The sequence below is a fragment of the Fopius arisanus genome, unplaced genomic scaffold, assembly GCF_000806365.1.
Source record: "Fopius arisanus strain USDA-PBARC FA_bdor unplaced genomic scaffold, ASM80636v1 scaffold00060, whole genome shotgun sequence".
In the NCBI taxonomy this organism is placed as follows: Eukaryota; Metazoa; Arthropoda; class Insecta; order Hymenoptera; family Braconidae; genus Fopius; species Fopius arisanus.
Genome location: NW_011887799.1, coordinates 402,812 through 413,514, shown reverse-complemented (window position 1 = coordinate 413,514; position 10,703 = coordinate 402,812). Strand labels below are relative to the sequence as shown.

The window sequence follows — 10,703 nt, the reverse complement described above, 5'->3', positions numbered from 1 at the left end:
TACTCAATGATTAATATGAATTTGTGAATATATTGCACTAGAGCCTAAGTAGAAAGGGAAGCTGGTTTATTCAACTGCAAATACTTTCTCATTTTTCTCGATGATGAAATTATGATTTTCACAATAATTGTTTAAGCATGTTTAATTTCTTGAGGATGTTATCTTGCTGGAAGCATGTACTCCAACGACAAGTTCATTAATTTCTCACGAAGTTCCATTTTCCTGGAGTCATCACAGGCCCTCAATATCGACAAGATCATGTTCACGAGGGCTTGATCCTGATCACACGATTCAAATTGCAGCAATTTATTAACAGCCGCAGAAATCGATTCACTGGCCTGACGAAGAGATTGTTCAAGGGAATCCAGGGAATTTTGAGTACTTGATCTCAAACGTTTTTCACGTTGAAATTGAGGTACTGAGAGGTCCTCGAATTCCATTGTCTCCACCTCCTCACATTCTAACTGTGGAATTAATTAATTCACGAGCATTATCGATGAACATCAACAGGTTAGTAATATAGGAAAATTACAGGACAATATCTCCAAATTTGTGACACCTCGATTTCTAAAACAAACTCACATGTTCTTCGATTTCATTTTCACCGTTCTCCACTGGAGTTTCATCATTATTCAGCTTTTTACTTGGATAAGTTCTGAAAGATCACAGGAAAAACAATTTTGAAGGAAGAATTCTTCTCACAACAATTTATTTTCAAGTACCTTCTTTTTCCTATGTGTTTATTCATAAAAGCCATGCTCTCATAAAGGGGCCAGGGCTTTCGTAAAAGTAGTTTTGATCCTCTTTTGGCTTCTCCAGCCCTTCTCTGTCTCTCCCTCGAATAATATTGCTTCAATCTCATCCATCGCTTTTGGCATTCTGACACTGAAATATTATTCGATTACTTTAACCTCAAAAAAAAATTAGATTTCCAGAGATAATTACAGGATCTGTCACCACTGGTTTAATCCTACGGGATAATTAATTTCAATGACGAAATAACAGGTACCAGTTTCATTCACACTTTCTGCTACATCCATCCACGAATTTTCGACAATATCTGGATCTCTGTAATGACGATGTGTCTTGTCCCATATATGACGATGAGATCGAACAACTTCAATTAATAATTCATCTCCCTCTTTATATTTATTACTGACTAGATTCGGTTTTATACCATTATCTTCATCAGAAGACATTCTATTATATTTTAACTGAGAAATTACACTGTAGTTTATAGCTTATATCTTGGGAGCCTTCGCACGGTTCTATTCCATTCCTCCATTGTACGTCACAATTATCGCTCGTACCCTATTCAATTGCTTATTGCATCTGCTTTCGAATTTTTACCCCTGATCATGCATTATGGATTGTGATATAAAATAAGAAATTCCCTTCGGCAAATGAATTCAATTATTATTTATAGAAACGCTCCTCCGATTGTCTTCCATATAAAAATACAAAAATCATAGATATCACAGCGATTTAACACACGATATATAATTGTTCACTTGGAGCGTTGAAGCATGTAGATAATTGTGGAGAATCGTTGGACCCATTCATTAAATGTCGCCCCATGTACCACAGAATCATTGATGGCCATAACTTCAGCGACTGGTTGAGAGCACCAGGCATCGAAGATAGAATTGACTTCTGTAATTTCCTGTTGACACTTCTTTGCTCCTGAATTTGCCTCGTCCAGCAGTTCAATGATCTCATTCTCACGAGTTAATGATGGAAGCGATATCTTCAGATTTATCTCTAGCTGATTTGCGATATCTGATTCCTGTTTCTTTTGCTTCAGGAGCTTGTTGGCGATGATATCGAGGTAGCAGGTGATCAGGTGATAGAGAGCTGGTTGAAATACTGGAGTTGCTGACGTTAGGGTGGGAAAGGAGATGGAGGCATTGCTCATGCACGTTGTGGTGTGTCTGTAAGCTCCAACTTTTCCACTTAGCAGAATCTTGTTCAGAGCATTAATATCTAGATTCTCCTGGAAGACCTCCAGCTCATGACTAAGATTCCCATTCATCCAGTCTGGTGGAGTTTCATGTTGAGTGTTGAGAGCATGAATTGCTTCCAATGTAACAGCTAAATTGTTCTTCAGAGTCATCAAAAAATGATTGCCAGACTGCAAAAGCCCCAGGGACTTGTGGAGCGTCTGGACACGCTGCTCCATCTGATAATCAATCTCATTGATCTCAGACTCGAGCTCATGGAGATCCAGGGAGACAGCATTCTGCTCCTCAATAAAATGCTTCATCTTCTCCATTTCATTCTGAAGAACCTTCTGCGTTGCTTCGAGCTTTGTCACCTCCATGGAGGTCATCAGCCACATGTCCTTGTCCTCGTCATTCTCGAAAAACGTGGATATGTGCTCGAGATATTCACTGGCACGTGCCTCGTACTCTTTGGCCTTCTCCATGTGAATACATTTGGCAATTGCCAATTTCACCTGCTGACCCCGAGCACTCGCTATTTCTAGATCTAACTGGGAAACCGTCTTCTTGTTGTGATTATCCTCGACCTCGTGTCTGCATAACTCCTCGTTGTTTCTTATTCGATTTTTCAGAATCCAGTCCCACAATTCTGAAATAGCAATTGGACCTAGACTCTCCTGAATCTGTTTCCAAGCCTTTCGTTTATCTGTTCTCGAGGAAATTCCACCCACGAGAGTCAGGGACTCATTCATCGTCGACTCGTCAATACCTGATTGACATGGAGGCAGCAAATCTTGACAGACTGTTCTCATATCCTTGCAGTTCTTCATCTTGTCCTTAATCTCACGATGACTCAACTCTAGAAGACTCTTCTTGGCTTCCAAGGCCTGTTTAGCTGCTCTGATTTTCTGCAGTTTTAGCCCTGGAAATAATGAAGGGATCATTGACGAAATTGAACAGAATGATTTTGTTTTCTCACAAATTACCCTTTTCTTTGATAGAATTCTCCTTTTTCTCGCATTCCCCTTGAAGATTTTTCACTTGAGCCTCTAATAAACTTCTCTCAGACTTCAAACGTTTGGTGTTGCGAATATGTTGGATAGCAGGGGTCTGTCCCTGATTTTTCAAGTGATGAAGTAAAATATTTTTTCGAGTCTCCAGAACATCGTTGAACGGATAAATTGCAGATCCAATTTCCTCCCACAACAGTCCAGTAATTCCGTGGTTGAGTCTGCAACCGAGTAATTAACATTTTTGAAAATAAAATCAACACTCCAGATATTTTTTAAAGTTCATAACAGAAGAGTCATTAATCAAATCAGTTAAATTTATAACCTTACATTTTTTTAACATGATTGGAGCAGACGGATGGAGGACACCCCAACTTTTCCGCCCACTCGAAGTTATTTACTATCTCATTTGCCTTCGGCATATCCAATAGTCTATATCATTAATAATGAAACTTCAGTAATTAGAACAATTGAAACTTCCCGTAGCCGTTAACCCTGTAATGACTGCCGCTGAAATAAACGAAGTTCAATTTCAATTTAGGATTGACTTCGAAGTGCATACAAGAGATGTCTCTGGCTGGACGAATATGGAAAATTCCCTTTCAAACCTTCACTATAATTATTCTCTAATTTTTTTAATAAAAAACCTTCTGCTCCTCACATTATAGAATTTTTAATGAATTGTCTTACACGTCTGAATAATGCAAAGCAATTATTCGCTTTGCAATAATTTATTTTCTTACGGAAATGAATATAAATGATGAAAACAGGGAAATGATAAAGAGATGGAATTATCTTTCAACTTTCATCCAGGAAAAACAATTCTGCAACAACTTGAGATATCGCTTGTAGACGGGTCTGATTACAAAAATTATTTACACTCGTGTTTATTCCCAAACTTCTACGCAAATTCCACATCGCAAATGATCAAAGTACGTTAATGATTAGAAAAATAGAATAATATCAGCTGCCGCATTACTTCACTCGACATTGAACTCATTAAGCAGAAAAAATGGAGTCCATCCGCGCAGAAAATTCCGTCAAACATAAGCAGAAATAATTCTTGAGTTCAACAAAAATGGAACTCGATAAATAAGTGACTCATGAAGCGAGTCTAAAGATTTCTAATAATTCAATTCACTACAATAATCTGCACTAACATCTCAATTTTAATCTGTTAAATTTTCCTGGGAAAAATTGTGCAGACGATTGCCCATGACCTCATGGAAGTTGAGGAAAAAAAATCATAGGGTTGTTGTCCTTGAAGGATTTACCTACTCAGCTCTTATAAAACCCTCATCAGGTTGTTTATGCGTTCACTGCTCTTGGCGTTTGTCTTTCCCATCGATCCACCAGTATCTCTCTCGACTCCAATGAACGAACGCATTCAGCCATGAAGAATTACGCGAAAGAATGTTTTACAACGAAAAGAAAAAACAACTGCTAAAATCTCTCCAAATTCCCTACATCACCTCTTCCGATCATTTTCGTTCCTCGTCATTCCAACGGTTTCGATTTTCTACTTTCTCTTTCGCTGACACTTAATCCTAGAATTCAATTTTTACATTAACAAATTTTTCACTGTCTTTAAAGAAGATATCCCTAATTTCCCCAGCACCTGCCACTGCTACCGCAAAAACTCCAGTGCTCCAGACCCTGGAGAAGCTCCAAGAACCTCAACGAGTGAATTTCATTCGATTAATCCTCTGAAAAGCCATCAATAGATGCCCTGGACATCCTGCCACCCCCGCATTTTCCTGTTCGCCTCATACGATCGTTTGAAATCGGTCGGAGTCCACTGAAGCGTAACCAGTGAATGAAACCGGCAAAAAGTCCCGCCCAGCCATCCCATAACCCCGATTTGACATCCTTAGGGGTATGCATAATCTCCTAGTAAAGAATCCTCTGAGTTTGGTATCAAATGGCCGCCCATTGCCCCCAACCGTGCGAGCGATAGCACCCCGAGAACCAGAAATCCCGAGACTCTGCCCCCATGCATCGGCCAAAAGGTCACAGGCCTGTAAAAATTCCTGGTATTAACTCAAGAGATCCTTCACCACTCATGATCCCCTGATCTCTTAGACGCTGGAGTTTCTTTCAAACCCACTGGAGCATCACATGTTTACACCCTTCAGGGGATTAACGAAGGGCGGCTGATTAGGCACTCATGAGTTACCCCAGAGGCCTATGCCAAGTAAATCCAGGATAACACTCAACACCAGTGGATATAATCCGTGTGAACAGCTTCCAGGATTGGCCTACGGTCAAGCCATTGTCCATTGTCCAAAGCACCTGCCCTATTCCTTGGAACCAGACTACGAGTACGAAACAGCAGTCAATCCTCGAAATATCCAATAACATAAACTGGGATAGGCCTGTCCTCCCGAAGGATAGGCCTACCAGAAGAACCCCTCCCATCCCATGGTCCCCTGATCACTGGTGTATCACATTACACGTGACCGTAATCCCAAAGTAAACCTGGAGTCATTGGTCGTGTAGCAGTGTCCGTGCATCCAGATCCTCCATAATATTCCAAACAGTGGCAGTGGCAATGGCCTCAGGTTAAATTAGCATATTAATAAGAAGACTGGCGACAAGGGTCAGGGTAGCAGGATTAGGATACAGCGTGGCAAGCAGTCGCGCCTCGCAAGGATCTTCGGGATCCTCCTCGTGTCCTCTGTATTCCTGATTCCCGAGTCTCCGCATTTAGAACTCAATGGAGCGAAACTAATTGCTGGGATTGTGCTAAGTCTTTTCGTGGGTTTCATATTTTTATTTTCAATCCTGTGGGGCTGGTACATCACGTTCACAATTATTCCAGCACGACGTACAGGTAATTGGAGGGAGAGAGATTACCGTCTGGTCTTTGTAAAACGATATTTCACAATGGTGAGAGCGAGCGGTGGGGGATTGGTTGATGAGGCTGGCTCTCGACCAATGGAGGGCCGGCCTCTAAAATTAGGAAACCGGCCCTCCTGCCCCTTTGCTCTTCCCTGTCAATGACGAAACCACAGTTTTCCCTCTCCGCAGGCTAACCACCTCCGGCCTCAGGATGCTCTCCTGCTATCACGGATATCACTTTTCATTTTTTTCTTAACCCTTTGACGCTTCGCCGAGTGCGATGGAGAGAGTGAAGATGAGGCCGAGGGCTATTGTCTGTTATTCCGAGAGGACTCATCGCCAGAAGGTTTTTCCGGAGTTTTTCCATATTCAAGGGGATATTCAAGACGTTAACCGTCTGTCTGAAGGCATAGGAACGCAATGATCGATGGTAAATTATAATAAATTCTACCTATTGCATCCTGAGAATCTCAGTCACTTATCCATAAGTTCAATAAACAATCGATAAATTGATCGCCAAAGCTGTCGACACATACAATTATATTTTTACGCATATGCTATGAATATATTTTAAAACCATCTGGACACCTAGGGAATATTTTTCCCTGGAGTCTATCTAAATAATTATTTCCCACCATCCACGGAATTCCACTATCCGCCTGATTTCCTATTCCAAGTTGTGTCGTGCGTCACCAGAGCCACCCACAGTCTCCCACGGGAGCCGTTCAAGTCCCTCCGACGAATAAAAAGAAAAAAATAAAATATAACCAACACGACGATCTGTTCGCCCGATCTGTGATCCTGATGCAAGGTGTATCGCTAGTGGCTCGACCTAAACGGGTCTGGTGATCCCTCGGGTACAATATCCCCCAACAGCAATGGACTCCGAACCCGACAACCCGTGGGGCTTCCCAAAAGTGCCCTTTCGTCCTCACCACAGTCCTCATGATCTCCTGATATTACTTGTATCGTGGGATTCTGTGGAGCATCGCCGGGACAACGACGAGGTGACCTTTGGCGTGATAATGATATCCTGATGGGCGATGTATCGCAGAAAGCTGGAGCCACTCAAGTGCATCATCCCCTCGAACCAACTCCCATTTTTCAATCCATCTCCTCAGGAATAAGTGGGAAATATCCGAGCCTGCCACTTCCTATCGTCCTCTGCTTCCTTACTATCCTTGTTTACCTCTGTCTTCACTTTGCAATCCCTTCCACGCCCTTTTTTCACACCCACGCATCTAATAGTCAGGTGGAATAAACATCCTTATGTATGAAAACATTTTCTTACAACAAAATCAACCCCAGAGGCGAAAAAAGAGACAGAACGAGGGGCTGTCCCTTTTCAATAAAATACAGTGGCCCAGGATGAAGTGAAAATACCCTTCAAAGTCCTCCATGCACCTCATAACTCCCTGCTATTTCTATATAATTACTGTAATTTATGTTGACATGGACACACCCTTCGGCCCTATGGATTCCTGGTTGTTACCGATTAAATCGATGAACTGTCGCTGCTACATCTATTCATTCCCTTCAACATTTCGTTATCGAGTGCCTCTGCACTCATTAGTGAAGAGTGAGCTCGCAGGTAATTACTCTGAACTCCAATATTTCAATGAAAAAATATTTTTTCACTTTCTGTAAATATTTATAATTAATTTTTCATTGACAGAGCTCAGAACGAACGCGTATGACTGCTGATAAATTCACAACTCGGTGTTATATTCCTGAGACATGTAACACTCTACGAGTAATGATAATGTAAACATGAAAAAAGTGTCCATGTATCGTCAATGATGGAATATTACATGCGCAGTGTAAACAACTCCGTTACATCGACGTAACAGGAGAATAAGCGATCAGCAGAGGTAACAGCGCGGGAAACTTTACTAACCAGAGTCGCATATTACAGATGGAGGAGGTATAGAAACGTCTTTGGTCACACATTATTCGTTATTTCAAACTGGATGAAGAGTAAATTAATGGATTATTCCGAGTGATTTTGAGCGGTCCATTGAGCAGCTACTGATTCCTCATGGATTAATTGTGACGAGTAATTGCGGATGGGTGATAACAATGAGCTCTCATGGTATCATTACTGATACCACTTGTTCAGCTGGAGATAGGGGATGAAAGATATGACGATTCATATCTCTTGCACGCTGGAAAATAGGGAAGCATGAGTGGTAGGAGTTTTGCGTTATGCCTCAACGGGTCTTCATATTTCATACGAGTATATGCATCCGCGGCCTTGACAACCCCCCGCCCACTTTGTCACACTTTCCGGTTTTTTATGAATCATTTTCGTACCTCCTCTAATTTCTTTTATATATGAGAGTGAATGAATAAATGAAATGTATATCAATTGAGAATCTGTGGAATTCATCGGTGGCATTGGTGTCTATTGGATTATGGTATTAAATAAGCAAACACATTTGTTAACTTTCAGAAATGATTTTCATTTTGAATATCTCTAAGACTTGACAGAAGGCACTTCCACACAATGAATATCTAGAAGAGAATGAAGAGGGATTACAAGTTAGTTTCAGTTGCCTCGGAGAGGGCAATATTATTTCCATCCCCTGAAATATTTCCTTTTTCCTTTTTCCGACACCTTCTGGGTAGCAGATGTATTTTGGAAATATCCAAATGTTATAAAAAGTGAAAGGAAAGGAAGGACTGTGGACATTTCCCTTGATTTTACAACCAAGGGAAATCCCGGAGAATGTGGCTATAAAATATTCTTACTTAAATGAGAAAATAAAACTTAGAAAGAGTGAATTTTGTACCCGGGGAAATCCCCGAAAATCAAGAGTGTCAATCCGAATTTCAATTAGAGATGTCACCCCTGAAATCATGAAATCAAAAGAAAAAGCTGTTGAAAGTATGAAATATTAAAATTATTGAATAGAATTGATGAAAGTTGAGTGATTTTATGAGAATACTTTTTCTCCCTGCCACCACTTCCTACATTTCATGTAAAATTCCCAAGAAGTTTAGAGTCTTTAGACCGATTTCCGCATTATTTTTCCGTTATTCTAAAGTCGGTAATACTGATCCCAAGTGAATTAAAAAGTTTGTTATGACCTCCTTATTCCTCTTAACGATCAGTCTAACATAGGTACAACCGGTGTAAAACATCATTTCCTCAGCGATAAATCGTAACAATATTGTTTCGCGAATTAAGTTTTTCCGTGGTTTGCAGAGAGTTTTCTGCGGCATAAACTCTGATTACAGTGTTTGTCAAATTTTACCAGTATTTTTCCACTGGACAGGCGAATAGTTTCCCTTTCTTCGTAAACGAAGTGCATACTGCAGGAAAACCGAGTATTACGTATCTATAATGATAATAAAAATTCACGCATAACTCCACACGCAATTGCACACAATAACCAGTCACGTTCACTAAATATACACAATCACACATTATTTCTCTCACTGATTCTGACCTGTGACTGAGAAAAGTGAAAAACATTTCCTGTAACTCTCGATCAATCATTTCAGGTACTGAGGTCCCCCAGGATTTCCAGAGGAATAAAAAAAAAATAAAATCTTCCTATAGGGCCTAAAAAAAAGGTAAAAGAAATGATGAGAAGAGCAATAAGGGATCGGCCCTTCATAGGAACCCCATGGCCACCTTTTGACGAATGCTGTGGTCCTGTTCTCGATGCGTGGGCGGATTCCCTTCGACATCTTACCGAAACGCACCGCCATGAAAATTCCGTCGTAAACCCCTAGTGAATTTAACAATCCATAAAATGGTGGCCCATTTACACGGAGCTATTGCACCGGATTCCCCCGATGGGTTGTAATCCATGGGCGAACGGTCCTTCCACCCCTCATCATCCCCCCAACTATCCCCAATCGACCCTTCACCAGAATATAACCCGAGATCTATCCCTTCTTCACAGCAATCCCCGTGGAGTTTCGAAGGACCAAGGCCACCGAACTCTTGCCATCTTCTGCAATCCTGTTGGAAATGCGTGGGCGCGGTCTCCGCGAGGGCCGTCCGAGGCCGTGACGAGGTCGCACCCTTTTTGGCCACACGTGGAAATAACCCATGAAACTGACACGGCCCTCTTCACTGTCCAGCCCCTCGACAATTTACCCGAGGATTATACAAAAGATTCAACATGAGAGGCCATCCACCGAGGCCCACAGCCCCATCGGGAGCCTACGGCCCCTCTTCAAAAAAATTCCATTACGCATGCCCAAAAGGGCACACCAACTCCTTCCGCGTTACTCTCCTCGAGTATTAAAGCCTTTCTCAATCATCCTTAAATATTCAGATTGCCCGGGAATATCATGCGCATGGGCACACGCCAGACCCTCCACCAGCCTCCATCGAGGGTTGATTTCAAGTGCTCCACCCCCTTACATCGGTTTTTTAATTAAAGGGTGAGACGAATCGCACCCCTACTCTACACTAATCCCTGTTCATTAGATTGTTTGGGGGAGGGGGCATTACGCATGCCCCACGTCGCTTTTCATTACGCAAAAATACAGTGCTCCTGGGGTTTGTTGTCATCGGGGGGTGGCGATGACCACCTCCTGGGTGGAGGGCTATACTGGGCGTCGACTAAGTTTCTGGGGCATTTGAAGTTCTGTTTAAACAGGTGGGCATACCATCACCGTCGGCTTTTATCTCTACTATGGATTCATCGAGTCTCTTGGGGTTCACGTTAGAACACCTGCCCGAATAACTAGGGGAACATGATCTGCCAGTTTCTTCATTCTATTGATTCCTTAAAGCGGGGAGGTTTCACGATTTTTTTTTTAAAGGGGAAGTGCCACAGTTTTGCTCAGGTAATTCCTGAGGCGGCGGGAATTCTAAACGGAGAAAAAACATGGACACAGGGAATTATTCAGGAAAAATGACAGAATATTTCACGTAATCCGCAAGCGAGAA

General features: G+C 41.7%; 2 protein-coding genes across 3 annotated transcripts; both read right to left on the bottom strand.

Annotated features, from left to right (window-relative positions):
* Nucleotides 1-10: 10 nt before the first annotated feature.
* LOC105268728 (uncharacterized) lies at nt 11-1,334 on the bottom strand. Of its 2 annotated transcripts, XM_011308526.1 has the most exons (5): nt 1,178-1,334; nt 1,010-1,085; nt 723-885; nt 583-655; nt 11-464 (listed from the first exon to the last, which is right to left on the bottom strand). In XM_011308526.1, the coding sequence occupies exons 1-5, from the start codon at nt 1,187-1,189 to the stop codon at nt 159-161; spliced, it is 630 nt and encodes a 209-aa protein (XP_011306828.1). In that variant the 5' UTR covers nt 1,190-1,334; the 3' UTR covers nt 11-158. The 2 variants fall into 2 exon arrangements, with proteins under 2 accessions (XP_011306828.1, XP_011306827.1); XM_011308525.1 differs by having other exon boundaries at nt 1,010-1,334.
* Nucleotides 1,335-1,395: 61 nt separating this feature from the next.
* On the bottom strand, nt 1,396-3,464 carry dgt5 (dim gamma-tubulin 5). Its single transcript, XM_011308524.1, has 3 exons — nt 3,281-3,464; nt 2,927-3,171; nt 1,396-2,862 (listed from the first exon to the last, which is right to left on the bottom strand). The coding sequence occupies exons 1-3, from the start codon at nt 3,370-3,372 to the stop codon at nt 1,508-1,510; spliced, it is 1,692 nt and encodes a 563-aa protein (XP_011306826.1). The 5' UTR covers nt 3,373-3,464; the 3' UTR covers nt 1,396-1,507.
* Between the last annotated feature and the right edge of the window lie 7,239 nt (nt 3,465-10,703).

Excerpts from the sequence above, each read along its gene's own strand:
- LOC105268728 (XM_011308525.1), bottom strand. The coding sequence starts at position 1,199 with ATGTCTTCTGATGAAGATAATGGTATAAAACCGAATCTAGTCAGTAAT. Across the intron at positions 886-1,009 it reads AGAAAGTGTGAATGAAACTG|TGTCAGAATGCCAAAAGCGA; the intron begins GTACCTGTTATT and ends ATAATATTTCAG. Across the intron at positions 656-722 it reads AAACACATAGGAAAAAGAAG|AACTTATCCAAGTAAAAAGC; the intron begins GTACTTGAAAAT and ends GTGATCTTTCAG.
- dgt5 (XM_011308524.1), bottom strand. The coding sequence starts at position 3,372 with ATGCCGAAGGCAAATGAGATAGTAAATAACTTCGAGTGGGCGGAAAAG. Across the intron at positions 3,172-3,280 it reads TCCAATCATGTTAAAAAAAT|ACTCAACCACGGAATTACTG; the intron begins GTAAGGTTATAA and ends ACTCGGTTGCAG. Across the intron at positions 2,863-2,926 it reads GAATTCTATCAAAGAAAAGG|GGCTAAAACTGCAGAAAATC; the intron begins GTAATTTGTGAG and ends CATTATTTCCAG.